Consider the following 23,045-nt stretch of genomic DNA (forward strand, 5'->3'; position numbering starts at 1 on the left):
TAACCTATTATTTGGTGAGCATGCAAAACATGGATGGACATTCAGTAATATGCTTAATTGAAAAATGACTTCATCTTAACCTTATCAGACCCGACCCAGGCAATCCCTAGGTGAAAAACCTGAACTACACTACTTTCATTTATCTGCCTGCGACGCCCTCATATGTAGCCTCACATTGAAGTGTTTTGCCATTTTCTTTTCAGGACAACCATGGCTACAAGTAGAACACAAAATAATTTGACATGAACAGTTGCATTTATGAGTTTTATTCACAAACATCAATGAAAACAAGGTTCAGCAAGCAAAAACCTTATAGAAAATTAATTTATAAAATTGCTGTAAGTATAGAAATTGTTTTCTCAGTTGGAAATAAATATCCAACTATTCAGTGACAGCTGTGTGGAATTTGTGGCAGCAAGTGAGCTTATCACAGTATTATAGACACTATGTCCTGGGATGTCCAATCAATGTAGAAGAGCCTTTACCTTCTAACGACTCTTTTGGCTTGTGAGCAAAACAGTGCATGTTTGTAGGCATCTCAAGAGTTTCATAGTGGAGTCATAAGTTTGTAGTCAAACCGTTCAGACTTTAGACATTTTTGTGAGAACTGTCTTCCTTGTCTCACAAACAGTTCCAGCTCAGCTGCTGTTAATCACAGAAGAAATAGAGGAATCCAATGCAAAAACCCAAAGCCTGTTTTAAAAGGGGTTAAGGCACTAAAACACACCAGCTTTACCGTGATACTCAAAGCATTTAATGTCTATAAATCCCATGTTACCATTGATCATAAACATATTTCATCATGTGTTCTGCTGAAACTCTATCCCTATGCGTATGTATATCACCCAAATGTGTCATCTGTTCACAAGTAATTATTAGCCTTTTCCGGTCATTCAGTGGTAGAGACATTGCTACCTTCTGAAATGAATGTCCCTCTTTCACACAGAAGTATGGAAGTGTTTTGAGGGCAAATGTTTAGGAAGAAAGATGAGGGATGCTTAATTTCTGCTGAAGGACTGAGATTACTCTTTATGAGTTATAAGCCTTGATAAAACACGTGGCATTTTACCCTTATTAACTGTTTTGGATTTGTCTGTGTACTGACAAAATAACCCATTCTGTTAATAAAAACCTTTTTTATTTCCAACTTTAATAAGCTCAAAAAAACAATCTGTATTTGAGAAGTATTTACAGGTTATGTTCTTAACCATTTAGGAAATCACTGCACAGGGATTACAAGGCTAGTTCTCTGGGAAACTAGGCTTTATTAGTTTTCACTTAGCCACTTGATTCACTGTACTGTATATCTGGACTGAAAGGATTGTGTGTATATATATATATATATATAGAGAACTTCTGCCCAAGTTACTTGATGGCAATGGATTTACCATGTCTCAAACCTGATTATATAATAAATTATAAACTGGGTGGTTTGTGCCATGAATGCTGAAAGCCATGGTATATCAGACTATACCACAGGTATGACAAAACATTTATTTTTACTGGTCTAATTACATTGGTACTCAGTTTATAATAGCAATAAGGTACCTCATGTGTATGTGGTATATTGGCCACAAATCACCCCCGGTAGCACAATTATGTCTACACTTTTAGCTTGTAATGAATCATATCTATAGAGAACAAATGCAGCAGGAATTGTTATTTTGTAATGTATGCACTTGCCTTTTCATACAATACAGGTACTTATGCTATTTACAGGAATATAAGTGTCAAACAGTTTAATTTCATATGGACAGTAATTGTGGGGTTTACGTGCAAATGTTGATTAGATGGGCATCTTCAGGAGGGCACATTCTGTCAGCAGCTGCAGGATGGTGGTGACGTAGGTAGGGCTTGCAATCTGTGACGGAAAAGAGATAGCAGATCTGTTTCACTCATAGCATTTCATTAGGATCTAAAGTTCTAGATACTTCTCCAGATGTGTGTATGATATCTACCTTGATTTTTCCACTATGGTGAGAAGAACCCAAAGCCGTGGAGACCTGCATCAGTGACCCAGCGGACAATTCTATCCTGAAGTGCCTGAAGAAGTGTGACTGCAGCCCTTTGATGAACCTGGTGACCTCCTCGATGCTGACATCTGTTGTGTCATCCTGCCGCACACTGTCCCAAAGCTCCCAGGCATCTTGTGGGTGGATGGTGTACTTAACATCCATAGGGGGTAGTGTTGGAAGGGTCCAAACCAGTTTCAGGTATTGGATGTTGATGGTGGGGTGGCACCCAATCCACAGGGCTGCGAGCCACTGGAGGTTGGCAGAGTTGATACCAAGAGGGCCAAAGCAACAGTCAAATGTCTTTTCAAACCAGGATTTGACCAAAACTGTGAGAGACTCTGGTCCCCTGGTACAGAGCAAAGGCAAACTGACAAATTCTGATGGTAGTGATCGGAGATACTGTAAGTCACCATTGACGCAGGTCAGCCAGCCACTCCACACAACCTTCTGAGCATCATCTTTTGCAGCAAACGCTTGTCTGGAGAGAATCTGAGGATGAGAACAACAGATGACGTTGAACACTACAATTGGATTTCACAGAAGAATATAGCATGTACTGTAAACTACATTTAGAGAAAAAAAACCTTACCTGTATGAAAACCGTCTCAGCATCTTCATCCGTCTCTGCCAACCCAAGGACCACAGAGAAATTGACCTTGAAGCCCAATTCCTGGCCAACTTCAATCGCCAGGCCCTGTTGCTTCTCTGATACAATGAAAGCTGATAGATGCTTTGAATAGGATTTCAACTGAGTGTGTCTGAACTGGTACAAAGGTGTGACGTACGACAGCTCCCATTCCTTTGTCACCAGGAGTGCCACTTGGTCTGGGTCAACCTGTTTCTAGAGAGCAAAGAGAGAAGTCAGATGGCTGCAAATACAACACTCAAAGGATGTCTAAAAATATCAAACAGGGCTACAGGATCAAGCTTACACATTAGTTGAGTCTACACAATGATGTTGAATAGTTGTGAATACAACCACAATTGGTTTTAGCTACTTACTGTGATATCACGTGATTTGGGAGTTCTTCTACTTCTTGGTATTCTTAGAGCTGTCAGATGGCCTGATGTGTATCCCAGATTAGTTGCTTCAACGCAGCTTCGCATGGATCGCCTGTAACTCTTGCTCCTTCGTTGTGCCAAGACATTGTTGAGTGGAGTCTTTACAATGCTGTAAAGAACATTATGTTATGATAGGTAGTGTAACATTTATTTTACACCAAGCAGTGTAAAATTTAAAAAAGTTAAGCTGAAGTGATAAAAAGTAGAAAAACATTGTCACAAGCTAGCTAGCATGGCCTTGTTCTCTGACAGTATACGAAAGGGTTGATACTGCGAACGCTTGCAAGCTTTGGCTTACTCCATTCATAAAGGCCAAAATTCGCCTTTTGACGATAGTCTCTTCTGACCAGGGGTGTTTTGTTAAGAGCCCCATCGCTTGCTGTAAACATCGCTTGCGGTATGGTTTTGGAAACAGGAATGCATCTTTTATATCAGCGAGTAATTTAAAAAAAACGGGTTCAATTACTACACACCTTATTAATAACGTTAGTGTTCCCACACTGCCATTGTTCCATGTCACAGTGCGTGTTTAAAGAAAACAGACAAGAGTGGGCCATCGCTCTTGCAATCTGCATCTCCAAACACCTGTGTAAACAGATGACAGACGCCAGGTGTAGTCACTGAAATATACTTTACTGCAACTGGCGTTAAAAACTGTGTAGTAAGTGTTTATTTTACATTTGTGAAATTGTGATGAAAGTAGAGGAATTTGTTTCTCTAAAACAGTACCGCAAATGAGAATCAATTCACATTTAGATGCACACATCAACAACAGTCACCCTCGAAGCATCGTTACCCATCGCTCCACAAAAGCCGCGGCCCCTGCAGAGCAAGGGGAACCACTACTTCAAGGTCTCAGAGCAAGTGACGTCACCGATTGAAACGCTATTTAGCGCGAACCACCGCTCACTAAACTAGCGTTTCACATCCGTTAAATAAGGAATAAACTCATTTTGTCCAATATTTGTCTAGAGGCACCCATAGCCGTATGGATCTGTGCAAAAGTATACAGTAACTTTTTTTCTGTGTAAGTTACAGTATATTGTTTATTTTGAGCCTTTCTCGCTGATGAACGATAAGGACCATTTGTTTCGAAAGCCGTATTGCAAGTGATGACTGACATTAAAACACAGCATTGGGATTGTAGTTCACATGGGCTAGTCTTCGGCGAAGCTAATCGCTGAAAACTGTAGTGTACAGAAGGCAGAATACCGACTAATTTAAGAGTTTTTGAGAGCGAGTTTTGGCGAAGCAGCTGTTTTGATACGGGCTGATTTCCTCGGTCGCTGACCAACAGCTCGGTTAGCCATCTTTTTTTATAACGCTAACGTCGATAAAAATGGTCTAACGATTTTAATTAACAATAGATAAGCGATCTCACTAGTTGTGTACCTGCTCCGTTCCTCCATGACTGAAAAAAAAACGGAAGTGGATTTTGAACATCGCGCTTTCCCGTGATGCAACTGGAATCTTGATAAGGAACAGTAATCGATTACAGCATCATTCAACATTGACGTTAAATATATGCGTCGAATCATTTCATACGATTGAAGCTTCAAATGCTGTCCAATGTCTCGTATCTATCTACAAATATTGTAATAGATCCTTATCGTAGTTTGACTACTTTGGTCAGAAATAGATCGCTCCTTCCCCACCTTGTGTTATACAAGTTGAGCACAAAATCACTAATCTGTAAAAACAACGGATGGACACACTATAAACAACTAACACTCGATACCAAGCACATCCATATGTATTCAGACTTGTGCTTTCTACTTCCGCCTGAAGGTGGACGAGACAAGGAAGGAATTAGAGGACGCTTGTGCCACAATCACATTGAAGGAACCAGGGAGTTTTAGCTACCTAGCGCCGTTGTTTGGACAAAATCGACATGATGCAGCTACATTTTTTACATCAAGTTTGCCAGTCGCTTTGATCGGGCGTAAATCGTATGAGTGTTATGTAGCTATCTTGCTAGCAGCCATATGCAACAAGCAGCCAGCGTACAATACATATCTTTACAATATTAGATAATAGCTGTTTAGTTAGCTACAGTACTGTTAGCTAGCAAGCTATCTGAAATGGCCAATAAAAGCAGAGCATTGACGCAGAGGATGCTTCTCATCTGTAGACAGGAGACCAGGGCATATTCACTATGGCGAAGGACAACAATTCCGATTGCACATCTGATCAAACCCAGCATTATGCATTTCAAGTTTTCTCTCAATGTCAACAAACACTCAACGTGCACAACAGGTAGCCTATATTATTTACTTCATGTCGGTCCATTAATTCTGATCTTGGAGACCCAGGGTGTGTGCAGGGTTTGTTTTAGTCTGACACTAACTCCTGACTCAAAATCTAAATAACTATGTAACATCATTGTCCCGGACTGGGGTTGTTGACCACTGATGTTCTGGAATCCAGATCATGGACACCCACAGAGGTGTGCAGCGTTTTCCCCCAGCCCAGCATTAATGTCATGCGGTCAATAACTCATGAAGCTCATGACTAGCGGAGTTGGGTTTGTTACTCGTGGGCTGGAACAAAATTGTACAACGTGGGTTTCCAGGACCAGGATGGAAGAACACTACTCAACAAATATGTCTATGCTTAATATAGAGCAAGCATAACACTTAACTGTATGTCTCTCCAGGTTCCAGCAGCTTGTCCTTTCGGAGTCACACTTGTGGGGAGCTACGGCCTGCTGATGTAGGAGAGGAAGTCACTCTGTGTGGCTGGGTTCAATACCTGAGGTTTGACATGTTTCACTGTTTCAAACACTTTATTCTTCTCACATACTGCTTCTATTCATATTTAAAGTGGCCTATATCATCACATGGAAATAATTGCATTTAGCTGACTCTAACAGTGTACACATTGTTTTGCTCCAATCAGACAGGATTTATTTGTTATCATGAGAGATTTCAGTGGCTTGGCACAAATTCTTATCCCTCAAGACGAGGTAAGACTGTTTAACAGTTTTATGAATTATTCCAAAAACACTCCTGCTGTTTATATTTATGGTAATCAAATTCTGATGTATATGTCATATATTTTAACATTACTATATATTGACTATATATTTATTTGTAATTTGTGTCTTGGTCTAGGACAAAATGAATCTGAAAACAGCCTTGTGTGACTTACCACCTGAATCAGTGATCAGGGTGAAAGGTACGGTCAGGCTTCGACCAGATGGACAAGAGAACAAGGTGAGACTGTGATGACAAGACAAGTGGCAGTAACATTTACCATCAGTGTTATTGTGAATGCCTCCATCCTGATTGTGTCGCCATTTTGTAAATTGTAGGAGATGCCCACCGGAGAGATCGAGGTTCTTGCAGAGAGTGTGGAGATTCTAAATGTCTGCCGTAAGCTTCCCTTTGAAATCAAAGATTTTGTGAAAGTGAGTACATGATTAAACACATTATTTACGCATCATATCATCACACACAAAAAACAAACACATTTATTGTTAGCATTATTATTTCAGTATTGATGAGCTTTACTCTTTGTTTACAGAAATCTGAATCCCTTCGGATGCAGTATCGCTATCTGGACCTTCGTTCGTCACAAATGCAGTATAACCTGAGGCTGAGGTCCCAGCTAGTGATGAAGATGAGAGAGTACCTGTGCAATGTGCATGGTACGAGTCCTTGAATTGCCTCTCCAGGGCCTATCCTACTGCACTGTAGTGTATTTGTTTTCAAAATATTTTTTATCTCCCTGATTCCAGGGTTTGTGGATGTTGAAACTCCCACCTTATTTAAGAGGACTCCCGGGGTAGGTTCTCTCCATTGTACTCAACACATTTTACTTTCTCCAAACACTATTTTGGATCAATTATGTGTGTTATAGAGTAGGAGCTCTTCTATAAAATTATTTACATAGGAGTCAGTCCTCCCTTAATGTTTTAGTATTTTCCAGGGTGCAAAGGAGTTTGTGGTGCCCTCAAGAGAACCTGGTCGATTTTACTCCCTGCCTCAGAGTCCTCAGCAGTTTAAACAGCTTCTCATGGTGGCTGGCATTGACAGGTAAATAAAATGCATCCGTTGTACCGAATCACCAATTACATTGTTACACTTGATGCCCTGTGTCCATTGTTTCATAGATCAACAACTTTGGGTTTGAGCATCTAATTGTAGCTCTCTGATGTAAATTTATCTTGCAGGTACTTTCAACTTGCTCGGTGCTACAGAGATGAGGGTTCCAAACCAGACAGACAACCAGAATTTACCCAGGTAATGCAATGATTAGCTCTGAGAAGAGACATGATCAACTATTTCTTAGGGCAGACAGAATAACTTTGGCAGATGAGTGTCGAACAGCTTTAATGTGGTTCCTAGTTTGATACAGACACACAAACACACAGATAATCTAAGTCTAATTCTGCCCTCATTCCTCTACATTGCCTCTTATCTATCCTCCATAGGTGGACATTGAGATGTCCTTTGTGGATCAAGCTGGAATCCGAGGTCTGATTGAAGGCTTGGTCCAGTACTCCTGGCCTGTGGAGAAAGATCCTGTCTCCACACCATTCCCCTGCATAACGTATGAAAAAGCAATGAAGGACTATGGAGTGGACAAGCCAGACACACGATTCGCCATGAAGGTTTGCTCAAAATACTCAGATATGATTTTACATTTTGGGAGGTATTTTTAAATGCTACAATCTGATAGTGAAGTACGAATATCCTGCTCCAGTGTTTTAGGTTGAAATGTGTTTCCTACTTGTATAGCTCATGGACATCAGTAAAACATTCCACAACACAGAAATAGAGTTCCTTAAAGACGCCCTCAACCAACCAGGAGGATGTATCCAGGCAATCTGTATCCCGGATGGAGCAGTAAGTATAGTTTAAAAGAATAATAAAGGATTCTGGTAGACTTAGGGTTGCAAAGGGTTGGAAACTTTCCGGGAAATTTAATTTTTCTCCCGGGAAATTTTCTATGGGAAGTTAAGCCCTGGAATTTGGGGAATTTTGCTTAAATTCATGAAAATAGTTATCTTATAACAGTGAACCTTTTTTTGTGGGATAAACAAAAGGCAATTCTTGGTCTTGTGGCATATTTTGGTTAAACTATCCCCAATTCAATGGAATTGCAACCCTCTGCATGCACAGTGCATTCTTCCATCACATGTACAGCTGATTCTCAAGATCTTGCACACTAATGAGATGCTATTGAGCCCACACTACTACACTATCTGAGCCAAGGACTACATGCTTTCTGGTAAGTTTTGATTATAATACTGGGTGGGGTGAATATATTTTATATGACATACATTATTTTTTGTTCACTAGTAAATAGTAGCCTACATCAAAGTGTATTTAATGCAACAAATATGCAGAATCATCTGGCCAAGTGCATAAAGTTCCCTCAGCGCTCACAAGTAACCTCTGACAAAAGTCCCTGTACTTCTATTCGAGGTGAAAATGATGAATCAGACACCTTATCAATAGCAACAATTCATGGTCCTCCTGGACTCAGAGACTTTTTTTTTCTCAATGGAGGAACGTAGTCAGAGAAATGCTGATGAATGTCTTGCTCGAGCTGTGTATGCAACTGGTTCACCTCTGATGCTCACAGGCAATGTATATTGGAAGAGAGTTCTGAATGTTCTTTGCCCAGCATACACCCCTCCAACCAGACATGCTTTATCTACTCATTTGCTGGATGCAGAGTTCAACAGAGTTCAAGTGAAGATCAAGCAAATCATAGAGAAAGCAGACTGTATTGCAATCATCTCTGATGGGTGGTCAAATGTTTGTGGGCAAAGAATAATTAACTACATCTCCACCCCTCAACTAGTATTCTACAAGATCACAGACACAAGGGACAACAGACACACCGGTCTCTACATTGCAGATGAGCTGAAGGCTGTCACCAATGACCACAGAAGGTATTTGCACTGGTGACAGACAATGCTGCGAACATGAAGGCTGCTTGGTCTAAAGTGGAGGAGTCCTACCCTGGTTAGGGTAGGACCCTACCCTGAAATTGTTAGGTATGTGAAGGGTCATCAAGTTATAGCAGCAATCTACCTCACCAAGCAGTGAGAAGAATAAGAGCACCACATTGAAGCTGCCCAGCAACACCCGTTGGGGTGGTGTTGTCATCATGTTTGACAGTCTCCTGGAGAGGAAGGAGTCTCTCCAAGAAATGGCCATATCACAGTCTGCTGATATGGACAGCCCCGTCAAGAGGATCCTCCTGGATGATATATTTTGGGAGAGAGTGGTAAGCAGCCGGAAACTTCTGAAACCTATAGCAGTAACTATTGCATGGATTGAGTTAGACAATACCATCCTGTCTGATGTTCAGACTTTGCTTGCAGATATAAGAGAAGAAATCCGTACTGCCCTGCCTATTTCACTGTTGCTCCAAGCAGAGGAAACTGCAGTTCTGAAATACATAAAGTGCAAAGACTTCTGCCTGAAGCCAATACACACCGCAGCGTACATGTTGGACCCCAAGTACACTGGCAAGAGCATCCTGTCTGGTGCAGAAATCAACGAGGCCTATGGTGTCATCACTACCATGTCTCGCCACCTTGACCTGGATGAGGGCAAGGCTGTCTGGCAAAGTAGTACACTTTCAAGCAAGATCTTTGGGATGGAGATGCAATATGGCAGTCGTGCCAAGATATCTCATCAGCTACCTGGGTGGAAGGCATTTTGTGGATCTGAGGCTCTTTCCCCTGTTGTCTCCATCATCCTCCAAATCCCACCAACATCACCCTCCTCAGAGAGCAACTGGTCCTTGTTTGGGAACATACTCACCAAAGAACGCAACAGGCTGACCAACACAAGGGTTGAAAATTGGTGGCCATCCTGGCATATTTGAGGATTTTAAGCCTGACCATGAGCCATCAACAAGGTTGGAAAGTGACAGTGAAGATGAGGCCTCAGAGTCTGATGTCCAAGAGGTGGACATTGAGGAGGTCCAGGGAGGATGTGGAAAGCCTGAGATGAAGACAAGCAAAGCTTTAGTTTCTAGACTATAATTTTACAGATGTATGTTGAAAACGTTTGTGGGAAATGTGATGGATCATTGGGGATCATTCAATATTCCCTATCTTTTGTTGTTCAGTGAAATCATCCCATGTGAAGAGTCAACTCATTTAATTAAAGTTCAATCTGTAACTAACTTGTTTTTTTATTTCTATTGGAAGGATTTAATCATTTGTCTGCTTATGATGAGGTAAAAGGTTTATGCTTCTCTCTTCACATGATATGGTAAATATAAACAATGCAAAAAACATCTACATTTAAATGGTATTAATCATATTAATTTGCATATATTTCCATTAATTCCCACGGAAAGTTTCCACCTCTGAATATTCCCTAAATTGTGCAACCCTAGGTAGACTGTTCTAGTAGATTCTGTTAGCCTATTACTTTTTTAAAGATTTGTGCATCAAATAAAGATTGTTTAAGCTTGTTGGGATGATATATAGAAAGTCTACACTCCCTTTCAAAATGTTCACCTTTTGTTGTCTTACCGCCTAGCAAGCTATCTGAAATGGCCAATAAATAAATAGTTGTTTTTCCATTGATCTACACATCCTACCCCACAACTTCTAAGTGAAAGAATATTCAATTTTGTGGGGAAAATCTATAAAAACTGACATAGTAGGGCCTCCCGGGTGGCGCAGGGTTCTAGGGCACTGCATCGCAGTGCTAGCTGTGCCACCAGAGACTCTGGGTTCGAGCCCTCTGTCGCAGCCGGCCGCGCCCGGGATGTCCATGGGGTGACGCACAATTGGCATAGCGTCGTCTGGGTTAGGGAGGGTTTGGCTGATAGGGATATCCTTGTCTCATCGCGCACTAGCGACTCCTGTGGCGGACCGGGCGCAGTGCACGCTAACCAGGTCGCCAGGTGCACGGTGTTTCCTCCGACACATTGGTGCGGCTGGCTTCCGGGTTGGATGCGCGCTGTGTTAAGAAGCAGTGGTTGGGTTGTGTTTCAGAGGACGCATGTCTTTCGACCTTCGTCTCTCCCGAGCCCGTACGGGTGTTGTAGCGGTGAGACAAGATAGTAACTACTAACAATTAGATACCACGAAATTGGGGCGAAAAGGGGGTAAAAAATAAATAAACTGAAATAGCTTGGTTGGATAAGTGTCCACCCCTTTGTAATAGCAATCCTAAATTAGCTCAAGTGTAACCAATCACCTTCAAAATCACACACCAAGTTAAGCAAACACTCAACAATGAGCATCAAAAGAACTCTGGGACAAAGTTGTGGAAAGGCACTGATAAGGGGATGGGTATGAAACATTTCAAAGGCCTTGAATATCCCTTGGATATAATTATTAAGACGTGGAAGGTTTATGGCACCAACAAGAGCCTGCCTACATCAGGCCATCCCTCCAAACTGGATGACTGAGCAAGTAGGAGACTGATCAGACTGAGGCTATCAAGAGTCCAATGGCAACTTTGAAAGAACGACAGGCATTTATGGCCAAGACTGGTCAAAGTATGCATGTATGGTAGGGTGGCAAGAAGGAAGCCATTACTCATGAAAGCCCAACTTGCATATCCCAAGTATGCAAAAAAACATTTGGGAGTTTTGTGGACTGGACAAACTTCAAATTGAATTTTTTGGCTTAAATGCAAAGCGTTACGTTTGGCGCAAACCCAACACTGCACATCACCCAAAGAACACCATCCCTACTGTGACAGAATCATGTAACGGGGATGTTTCTCATTGTCAGGGACTGGGAAAGAAGTGATGGTATGGAAAATGAATGGAGAAATGTACAGAGAAGTCCTTGAGGAAAACCTGCTGCCTTCTGCAAGAATGCTGAAACTAGGACTTGTTTGAACCTTTTCAGCATTCCAACGACCAGAAGCACACAGCCAAAGCTACAGTGGAGAAGCTAAGGAATAAAAAGATACATTTCCTTGAGTGGCCGAGTCAGAGCACCCACCTACATTCAATCCAAAATTTGTGGCATGACTTGAAGATTGCTGTCCATCAATGCTTCTAAAGGAACTTGACAGCGCTTAAACAGTTTTGGAAAGAATGGTAAAATAAATTGGTATTTTATTAGGATCCCCATTAGCTGTTGTGAAGCAGAAGCTACTTTTCCTGGAGACCACACAAAACATGAAACATGACATAATACAGAACATTAATAGACAACAACAGCTCAAGGACAGAACCACATTTGTTTAAAAATGGCACAAATAGCCTACATATGAATACATAAGCACAAAATATCTACGTCAAATAGGGGAGAGTCGTTGTGTGAGGTGTAGCTTTATCTGTTTTTTTAAACCAGGTTTGCTATTAATTTGAACAATATGAGATGGAAGGAAGTTCCATTTTATTTATTTTTATTTCACCTTTATTTAACCAGGTAGGCTAGTTGAGAACAAGTTCTCATTTACAACTGCGATCTGGCCAATATAAAGCATAGCAGTGTGAACAGACAACACAGAGTTACACATGGAGTAAACAATAAACAAGTCAATAACACAGTAGAAAAACATAAAAAAGAGTCTATATGCATTGTGTGCAAAAGGCATGAGGAGATAGGAGAATAATTGCAATTTTGCAGATTAACACTGGAGTGATGAATGATCAGATGGTCATGTACAGGTAGAGATACTGGTGTGCAAAAGAGCAGAAAAGTAAATAAATAAAAACAGTATGGGGATGAGGTAGGTAAATTGGGTGGGCTATTTACTGATGGACTATGTACAGCTGCAGCGATCAGTTAGCTGCTCAGATAGCAGATGTTTAAAGTTGGTGAGGGAGATAAAAGTCTCCAACTTCAGCAATTTTTGCAATTCGTTCCAGTCACAGGCAGCAGAGAACTGGAAGGAAATGTGGCCAAATGAGGTGTTGGCTTTAGGGATGATCAGTGAGATACACCTGCTGGAGCGCGTGCTACGGGTGGGTGTTGCCATCGTGACCAGTGAACTGAGATAAGGCGGAGCTTTACCTAGCATGGACCATGCAATATTGGCTCTATATAATACTCCATGCTTTCTTGAATTTGTTCTGGATTTGGGACTGTGAAAAGACCTCTGGTGGCATGTCTAATGGTGTAAGTGTGTGTGTGTGTCAGAGCTGTGTGTAAGTTGACTATGCAAGCTATTTGGAATTTTCAACACATTGTTTCTTATGAAAAGAAGTGATGCAGTCAGGCTCTCAACAACTCTTAGCCAGGAAAGACTGGCATGCATAGTATTGATATATTGTATTTAAATAAGGATTTCAACTAAATGTGAAACAAGTTTAAGGGGGTGTCGACTTTTTATAGGACATCTGTGTTCAATATTTCACTCCAGAAACATTTGAAGGGCAAAGATCACGAATCCCTGAAGCAAACTGCCAGGACCCAGTTCGGCCAGGTATGTAACCTCGCGCTTTAACCCCCCCCCCCCAAACTGTCTTCAGAATATGGAATATGATCAATAAGCCAAGATGACTGTGAAGAAAATGTTGAACGAAGCACATGGCATAATTGCCCTGAGGCAAGGGTAGACCTCACCAATCCTAGAGTTGTGCAATCCTGAAAATCTTGTAGGACCCCCTTTTATAACGAAGTGACATGATTGGTAAACACAACTCATTTGAGACTCCATTACGGCTAATGATTTATTGGGTTTAGCAATTCATAGTTAAAGAGATATGAAAACCCAATGACTGCTAGGCATTCAAGTCTGTCGGGGCCATGCCCGGAGGCTAGCTGCATCAGAGGAATGCCAATTAAGCCTAGTATTTTTTGTGATATTTTTGTATTTTTTTTCCAAGGAAGTGAGTGTTGTTTTGGTGAAGGCAGATGGTGCATTGAAGTCTCCCCTCAACAGACTCATGCCTGCCTCAGCTAAACAGCAGCTGCTCCAGATGGCCCAGGCCAGACCTGGGGACCTGCTGCTCATCTCTGCTGGGACGCAGGAATGTGTGGTGAGTTACAATCTGATTTGGTCCCAAACGGCACCCTGCCTATATAGTGGACTAGTTTTAACCGGGGCCCATATGGCTCTGTTGAAAAGTAGTGCACTATGTGGGGAATAGGGTGCCATTTGGGATGTAGATCCTTTGCATGCCTCACCTCCATTAAAGATAACCATCATGGAACAGTTTCAAAGTTAACCCTGTTGGTCGAAATAAGTGATGTGGTGGTCAGTGCTTTGAGGTTGATCGCTTTGATATGAACCAGTAGCACAGTATAGTTCATACACATAACACACTGCAAAGTTTAATTTGTTTCCTTTTTTAAATTAAAAGCTAAATAATTATATTTTTCTCATGCGTTGTTGGGCCTGGTACAGATGATACACCAAAATAAAAAGTATTTCAGAAAGTATTCACACCTGTTGACTTTCTTCACATTTTGTTGTGTTACAGGCTGAATTTAAAATGTATTACATTGAAATGTGTCACTGGCCTACACACAATACCCCATAATGTCAGTGGAATTATGTTTTTAGGAATGTTTACTCCTTAGTTAATGAAAAGCTGAAATTTGAGTCAACAAGTACCCCTTTATTATGGCAAGCCTGAAACAGTTAATGAGTAAACATGTGCTTAATAAGTTGCATGGACTCACTCTGTGTGCAATAATAGTGTTTAACATCATTTCTGAATGACTACCTCATCTCTGTACCCCACACATGCAGTTATCTGCAAGGTTCCTCAGTCAAGCAATTAATTTCAAACACAGATTCAACCACAAAGACCAAGGGTGTTTTCCAATGCCACGCATGAAGGGCACCTATTGGTAGATGGGTGAAAATGTTAAAAAGCAGACATTGAATATCCTTTTGAGCATGGTGAAGTTATTAATAACACTTTGGATGGTGTATCAATACACCCAGTAGCTAGAAAGATACAGGCGTCCTTCCTAACTCAATTGCAGGAGAGGAAGGAAACCGCTCAGGGATTTCACCATGAGGCCAATAGTGACTTTAAAACAGTTCCAGAGTTAAATGGCTGTGATACCGGGAGGTCCGTGGGGCGACACACAATTGGCCTAGCGTCGTCCGTGTTAGGGAGGGCTTGGTCGGTAGGGATGTCCTTGTCTCATCGCGCACCAGCGACTCCTGTGGCGGGACGGGCGCAGTGCGTGCTAACCAAGGTTGCCAGGTACACGGTGTTTCCTTTGGCACATTGGTGCGGCTGGCTTCCGGGTTGGATGTGCGCTGTGTTAAGAAGCAGTGCGGCTGGTTGGGTTGTGTATCGGAGGACGCATGACTTTCAACCTTCGTCTCTCCCGAGCCCGTACGGGAGTTGTAGCGATGAGACAAGATAGTAGCTACTACAACAATTGAATACCACGAAATTGGGGAGAAAAAGGGGTAAAAAATTTTACAAATGGCTGTGATAAGAGAAAACTGAGGATGGATCCCCACATTGTATTTACTCCACAATTCTAACATAAATGAAAGAAGCCTTTAAATAATAAAAATATGCCAAAACATGCATCCTGTTTTGCACTAAGGCACTAAAGTGAAACTGCAATTTTTTTCTTAGAAATTAACTTTGTCCTGAATAGAAAGTGTTACGTTTGTGGTGAATCCAACACATCACTGAGAACCCACTCTTCATATTTTCAAGCATGGTGTTGGCTGCATCATGTTATGGGTATGCTTTTTTTAGGATTAAAACAAATGGAATAGAGCACAGTCAAAATCCTAGAGGAAAACCTTGTTCTGTCTGCTTTCTATCAGACACTGGGAGTCAAATTCACCTTTCAGCAGGACAATAACCTAAAACGCAAGGCCTAATATACACTGGAGTTACTTACCAAGACGACATTGAATGTTCCTGAGTGGCCTAGTTACAGTTTTGACTTAATTCGTCTTTAAAATCTTTGGCAAGCCTTGAAAATGTCTGTTTAGCAATGATCAACAACCAATTTGACAGAGCATTAAGAACTTTAAAAATAATAAAGTGCAAATATTGTGCAATCCAGGTGTGCAAAGCTCTTATAGATTTACCCAGAAAGACACGTCTTTATTCGCTGCTAAAGGTAATTTGAATATGTATTGAGTCGCGTGTGAATACATATGTAAATTAGATATTTCAAAATTTTATGGGATATTGTGTGTAGATGGTAGAGAAAAAACAAACATATTTAATCTATTTTGAATTCAGGCTGTCACAACAACATGTGGAAAAAGTCTAGGGGTATGAATACTTTCTGAAGGCACTGTAGCAATAGTGTACTTTTGTCGAAAGGATGTGGAAGGAAGTGCAATCAAATGTCAGAATAGAAGAAAATTAAGAGGCTTTTGTGACCAAACATTTGAAAGCCAGTGCGTTCTGAAAATAAACAATGTTTTTGACATTCAATAACACAGAACAACCTTTTACTTTTGTTTTTCACGGTGAATACAGTTTTCACTCTCCTGATTTCCATTATTTCCTCCCACAGCGCCCTTTGTTGGGCAAATTGAGGCTTCAATGTGCTGAACTCCTAGAGGGCTCCGGTGTGGCTGTTCGAGACCCCTCAGTGTTTCACTTTCTGTGGGTGGTAGACTTCCCACTGTTCCTGCCAAAAGAAGAGGACCCTGATCAGCTTGAGTCAGCCCACCATCCTTTCACTGCACCTCTCCCTGAGGATGCTCATCTCCTGTATTCACTGCCTCACAAGGTTAGGGTCATATACAGTAGGAGGAGGGTTGTCTCCTTGGTCACATATTTATAGAGAAGAACTCTCTCAACAACTTGTTTCTGTGCCCTTCCTTGCTGTTTGGTACAAATAGAAAACTGTTAAAGAAAGTGTTGTCTGACAGCTGTCACTGTGCTATTTCCAACCAGGATGTGGTCCAAACAAGAAGTTTGGAAATTCAAAACTATGTATTCAAGTATAACCAATAATAAAAATGTATTTATTAGGTATAAACTACTCACCATAAGTCAGTCTATCAATATAAACAAACTTGACAGAGTATCCTGTACTGTCACTTCCTATGCACTTAGACCATATCATTCATCTATGTCTCCTGTGTCAATATGGCAGGTACGTGGCCAGCATTATGACCTGGTCCTGAATGGGTGTGAGATTGGAGGAGGATCCATTCGTATTCACAAGGCCTCTGATCAACAGCATGTGCTGGAGACGATCCTCAAGGTAATGAACTTGGACTGGATAAGTAAGAATACCAGAATGCTGATTTCCCATGTCCCATTTATATCAGGTTGAGGAGGATATGCAAGCACAGTTACCATTAGTATACCGTATGTCGAAAGGCGCTGCATTGGAAAGCGGACATTTTGCGGGCTCTTGGCCAACCATAATTTATTTTGCAGCTGATCGTAACTTTTTTTGTACATAATGTTACATAACGAGGACTTCTACTTCAATGAGTCGGAGGCGAAGACATATAATTTTTTCTGGACCAGGTCCAAATCCCCGTCACTCATAGGAGGAGGAGATGGCGCTATAGAGGCCGCCGCCTCTGGGATGGCTTTCCACTAGATGTTGGAACATTGCTGCGGGGACTTGCTTCCATTCAGCCACAAGCATTTGTGAGGTCGGGCACTGATGTTGGATGATTAGGCTTGTTTCGCAGTCGTTCCAATTCATCCCAAAGGTGTTCGATGGTGTTGAGGTCAGGGCTCTGTGCAGGACAGTCAAGTTATTCCACACCGATCTCGACAAACCTGTATGGACCCCAGCATTGTCCTGCTGAAATAGGAAAGGACTTTCCCCAAACTGTTTCCACAAAGTTGGAAGCAGAGAATCATCTAGAATGTCATTGTATGCTGTAGTTTTGAGATTATCCTTCATTGAAACTAAGGGGCCTAGCCCAAACCATGAAAAACAGTCCCAGACCATTATTCCTCCTCCACCAAAATTTACAGTTGGCACTATGCATTCGGGCAGGTAACGTTCTCCTGGCATCCGCCAAACCCAGATCCGTCCGTCGGACTGCCAGATGGTGAAGCGTGAGTCATCACTCCAGAGAACGCCTTTCCACTGCTCCAGAGTCTAGTGGTCGGCGAGCTTCACACCACTCCAGCTGACGCTTGGCATTACGCATGGTGATCTTAGGCTTGTGTGTGGCTGCTCAGCCATGTAATCCCATTTCATGAAGCTCCCCTGACGAACAGTTCTTGTGCTGATGTTGCTTCCAGAGGCAATTTGGAATTCAGTAGTGAGTGTTGCAACCAAGGACAGACGATTTTTACGCGCTTCAGCACTTGGCAGTCCCGTTCTGTGAATTTATGTGGCCTACCACTTTACGGCTAAACCGCTGTTGCTCCTAGACGTTTCCACTTCAAAATAACATCACTTACAGTTGACCGGGTAAGCTCCAGCAAAGCTGAAATTTGACAAACTGACTTGTTGGAAAGATGGCATCCTCTGACAGTGCCACGTTGAAAGTCACTGAGCTCTTCAGTAAGGCCTTTCTACTGCCAATGTTTGTCTATGGAGATTGCATGGCTGTGTGCTCGATTTTATACACCTGTCAGCGAATGGGTGTGGCTAAAAATAGCAGAATCCGCTGATTTTAACTGGTGTCTACATACTTTTGTATATATAGTGTACATATAGTTGCATCGGCAGGACAGAACGTCCAGTAAGATCACAGGGGGTGGTGTGTGTCTCTTTGTTAAGAACAGTTGGTACACAATCTCTAATATTAAGAAAGTCTCAAGGTTCTACTTGCCTGAGTTAGAATACCTCATGATAAGCTGTAGACCATACTATTTACCAAGAGTTTTCATCTGTATTTTTGTAGCTGTCTATTTAGCATCCCAAACCGGTGCTGGCGCTAAGACCTCACTCAACGAGCTGTATAGGGCTATAAGCAAACAAGAAAATGCTCATCCAGAGGCGGCGCTCCTAGTGGCCGGTGATTTTAATGTAGGAAAATTGAAATCTGTTTTACCTCATTTCTACCATCATGTCACTGACATTTTCAACCTGACCCAGTCTGTATACAGTTTCGCATACCGCCCCAACAGAGCCAGAGATGATACAATCTCTACTGTACTCCACACTGCCCTTTCCCACCTGGATAAATGGAACACCTACGTGAGAAAGCTCATTTACTATAGCTCAGCATTCAACACCATAGTGCCCTCCAAGCTCATCACTAAGATAAGGAGCCTGAACACGTCCCTCTGCAACTGGATCTTGGACATCCTGACGGGCCGCCCCCAGGTGGTAAGGGTAGGCAACAACATAGCCTCCTGTACTCCCTGTTCATCCATGACTGCGTGGCCACGCATGACCTGATCACCAATGACAAGGACACAGCCTATAGGGAGGAGGTCAGAAATCTTGCAGGGTGGTGCCAGGACAACAACCTCTCCCTCATCATGGGCAAGACAAATGAGCTTATCATGGACTACAAGAGACGGAGGGCCGAACACGCCCCCATTCATATCGACAGAGCTGTAGTTGAGAGCTTTAAGTTCCTTGGTGTCCACATCACTAAGGACCTATCGTGGTCCGAACACACCAACACAGTCGTGAAGAGGGCACGACAACACCTCTTCCCCCTCAGGAGGCTGAAAAGATTTGACATGGGCAGAGTATCTTGACTGGCTACATCACCGCTTAGTATGGCAACTGCTCGGCATCTGACTGCAAGGCGCTACAGAGGCTAGTGCATATGGCCCAGTACATCACTTGGGGCTGAACTCCCTGCCATCCAGGACCTTTATACCAGGCTGTTAGAGGAAGGCCCTAAAATTGTCAGACTCTAGCCACCAAAGTCATAGACTGTTTTCTCTGCTACCGCATGGCAAGCAGCACCGGAGTGCCAAGTCTGGGACCAAAAAGCTCCTGAATAGCTTCTAACCGCAAGCTGTAAGACTGCTGAACAATTAATCAAATGGCTACCTGGACTATTTAGTGCCTTCAGAAAGTGTTCACACCCCTGGACCACATTTTGTCTTATTACAGCCTGAATTTAAAATGTATTCAATTAAGATATGTTGTCACTGGCCTACACAAAATACTCCATAATGTCAAAGTATTCAACCCCATTGTTATGGCAAGCCTAAATAAGTTCAGGAGTAAAGATGTGCTTAACAAGTCACATAATAAGTTGCATGGACTCACTCTGTCTGCAATAATAGTGTTTAGCATCTTTTTTGAATGACTACCTCATCTCTGTAACCCACACATACAATTATCTGTAACCTCTCTCAGTCGAGCAGTGAATTTCAAACACAGATTCAACCACAAAGACCAGGGAGGTTTTCCAATGCTTTGCAAGAAGGGCACCTATTGGTAGATGGGTGAAAATTGAGCATGGTGAAGTTATTATTTACACTTTTGTAAATAAAATAACTAAAGTAAAACTACAAAAAAATGTGTCAAAGCAATGAACTTTTTGTCCTGAATAGAAAGTGTTATGTTTGGGGCAAATCCCATACAACACATTACTGAGTACCACTCTCCATATTTTCAAGCATAGTGGTAGATATGCTTCTACTCGTTAAGAACTGGGGAGGTTTTTTTTGTATAAAAAAGTCATGGAATGGAGCTAAGCACAGGCAAAATCCTAAACCTGGTTCAGTCTGTTTTCCACCTGACACTGGGATATGAAATCACCTTTCAGCAGGACAATAACCTAAAACACAAGGCCAAATTTACACTGGAGTTGCTTACCAAGAAGATGGTGAATGTTCCTGAGTGGCCGATTTACAGTTTTGACTTAAATCTGCTTAAAAATCTACGGCAAGACCTGAAAATGGCTGTTTAGCAATGACCAATTTGACAGAGATTGAATAATTTTAAAAAGAATAATGTGCAAATGTTGCACAATCCAGGTGTGGAAAGCTCTTAGATACTTATCCAGAAAGACTCTCAACTGTAATTGCTGCCAAAGGTGATTCTAACATGTATTGACTCAGGGGGTTGAATACTTATCTAATCAAGATATATCAGTGTGTTATTTTTCATTATTTAAAAAATGTTAAAATCACTTTTTGCAGCAATTACAGTTGCGAGTCTTTCTGGATAAGTCTCTAAAAGTTTGCCACACCTGGATTGTGCAACATTAGAGTATTTTGTGTAGATCGTTGACCAGAAATGACCATTAAATCCATTTTAATACGACTTTGTAACACAACAAAATGTGGAATAAGTCAAGGGTTGTGAATACTTTTTGAAGGCAACCCCTTTATTATACACATTTTATCTTAATTTTTTTGTACTGATTTTCTTGCACTGGCTCTATGCACACTCACTATACTACTCACACATACTACACTGACACGCCAATACACACACACACACACACACACACTACATATGCTCAAACACATACATGCATATTGACGCCAGACATACACACTCACACAGACACACTTTCACACTTCACGTACGCAGCTGCTACTCAGTTTATTATATATCCTCATTGTCGAGTCACTTTTTACCCGTACCTACATGTACATACTGTATTACCTCAGTTATCAACTACCTTGTACCACTGCACCTTGATCAGTACTCGTACTCCTTGTATAAAGCCACGTTATTCTATTGTTACTGTTTCCCTTTTTATTTTGCAAATATCCTTCTTACTTTTTAACTCTGCATTGTTGGGAATGGGCTCGTAATTAAGTATTTTGCGGTAAAGTCTACACCTGTTGTATTCAGAGCGTGTGACCATTCAAATTTGATTAGATTTAGTACCGAAATAAACAACTGATTAGGATTGGTAATCACAGCGCTCATTTTGTTGCTGCCTCTAGCTGCAAGTTTCTGAGCTGCATGTTCGCCTAGCTTGCTGCAAGTTTCTGAGCTGCATGTTCTCCTAGCTTGCTGCAAGTTTCTGAGCTGCATGTTCTCCTAGCTTGCTGCATGTTCTCCTAGTTTGCTGCAAGTTCAGTTGGTAATATTTATTATCACTGGTAATAAGACAGTATTTACTACTGTAGATGTAGACTACTGTCATTAGCCTTCCAGCTTAGCGGTGAATAGAAAAGGGCAGACTTAGTGAATCTCTCTAGAGTTGGGAAACTCCCTGACTTTGTTCTTTTTTTCAGGAGGATCCAACTCACCTTTCTCACCTGTTGGAGGCACTGGACTCTGGGGCTCCCCCTCATGGTGGGATTGCATTGGGTAAGTCAGCCATAATAACTATCCTAACTTGACACCAGACACACTCAGATTTGTGTTTCTCATGCTTTGATATTTCACCATTTGTTCTACAGATGCTTAGTAGTAGACTTAGTAGAACTAAGTAGACCAGTCCCCTTGTCCTCCTGCATTAAAATGCAATACCTAATTTGTGAGTAATATTTTATTTCCCTGACTAATATCCCTTGTTCAATTTTCCTCTAGGTTTGGACCGATTTCTGTCTATTATCGTCGGAGCCCCCAGCATCAGGGACGTGATTGCCTTCCCCAAATCATTCAGGGGCCATGACCTGATGAGTCGTGCTCCAGACTTCGTCTCTGAAGACGAGCTTAAATCCTACCACATCGCTGTCAACTGGCCAGCAGGAGACGAAGGGAACCAGGAGATATAGACATGGCTGCTGCTACACCTTTGTCCTGAAGCTGAGACTCTGACTCATATTACAGCTGGATTTACATTAGGGAGATGCAGGACAACTAAGTACTGTGACTTAAATGCGATTCTTCTACCGACATGCTGCCACTTTAGGTTTATTCACACTGTTGATGACCATTAATTGCATCAGTATAAATTCTGTCGGCCGAGTGGGGAGTTTTTGAGTTGGGACTGTCGTTCCCCGTATCTCTGCAACTTAAACCCAGTTTACACCTTTGTCCTGAAGGTCAAACTCTGACTCACATATTGATGTTTCCACTTAGCTTCGGTTGAAGACTTTTCCAGTTGCCTCCTTTTCTCAAGTTGCACTTTTTTGCCAGCTTGTAGTTGTCTTCACAGGCAGCTCCTCTGCTAGCCAAAACATGGTCAATATCGATGTGAGACTTTGTTTTTAAAGTGACATAATATATGTATAATGTAGACAGGAGACACTGTCACCAATAAATTGTCATGGTTTGACAAA

The 23,045-nt window shown here is 41.8% G+C and overlaps 2 protein-coding genes across 4 annotated transcripts; one reads left to right on the forward strand and one right to left on the reverse strand.

The window, feature by feature from the left end:
* Nucleotides 1-301: 301 nt before the first annotated feature.
* Nucleotides 302-4,545, reverse strand: cenpl (centromere protein L). 2 transcript variants are annotated; one of them, XM_064992710.1, is made up of 5 exons: nucleotides 4,470-4,545; nucleotides 3,018-3,186; nucleotides 2,605-2,856; nucleotides 1,959-2,504; nucleotides 302-1,861 (listed from the first exon to the last, which is right to left on the reverse strand). In XM_064992710.1, the coding sequence occupies exons 1-5, from the start codon at nucleotides 4,484-4,486 to the stop codon at nucleotides 1,787-1,789; spliced, it is 1,059 nt and encodes a 352-aa protein (XP_064848782.1). In that variant the 5' UTR covers nucleotides 4,487-4,545; the 3' UTR covers nucleotides 302-1,786. The 2 variants fall into 2 exon arrangements, with proteins under 2 accessions (XP_064848782.1, XP_064848783.1); XM_064992711.1 differs by lacking the exon at nucleotides 4,470-4,545 and adding an exon at nucleotides 3,551-4,455.
* A 318-nt stretch (nucleotides 4,546-4,863) lies between these two features.
* dars2 (aspartyl-tRNA synthetase 2, mitochondrial) lies at nucleotides 4,864-23,045 on the forward strand. 2 transcript variants are annotated; one of them, XM_064992713.1, is made up of 17 exons: nucleotides 4,864-5,333; nucleotides 5,734-5,833; nucleotides 5,976-6,042; nucleotides 6,191-6,292; nucleotides 6,391-6,486; nucleotides 6,603-6,726; nucleotides 6,817-6,863; nucleotides 7,008-7,114; nucleotides 7,252-7,321; nucleotides 7,513-7,692; nucleotides 7,820-7,927; nucleotides 13,357-13,447; nucleotides 13,855-14,003; nucleotides 16,477-16,695; nucleotides 17,065-17,175; nucleotides 22,053-22,128; nucleotides 22,351-23,045. In XM_064992713.1, exons 1-17 carry the CDS (start codon nucleotides 5,159-5,161, stop codon nucleotides 22,536-22,538), a joined length of 2,010 nt encoding a protein of 669 aa, XP_064848785.1. In that variant the 5' UTR covers nucleotides 4,864-5,158; the 3' UTR covers nucleotides 22,539-23,045. The 2 variants fall into 2 exon arrangements, with proteins under 2 accessions (XP_064848785.1, XP_064848786.1); XM_064992714.1 differs by having other exon boundaries at nucleotides 13,385-13,447; nucleotides 13,851-14,003.

The sequence above is a fragment of the Oncorhynchus masou genome, chromosome 17 (genome assembly GCF_036934945.1).
Source record: "Oncorhynchus masou masou isolate Uvic2021 chromosome 17, UVic_Omas_1.1, whole genome shotgun sequence".
NCBI classification, from domain to species: Eukaryota; Metazoa; Chordata; class Actinopteri; order Salmoniformes; family Salmonidae; genus Oncorhynchus; species Oncorhynchus masou.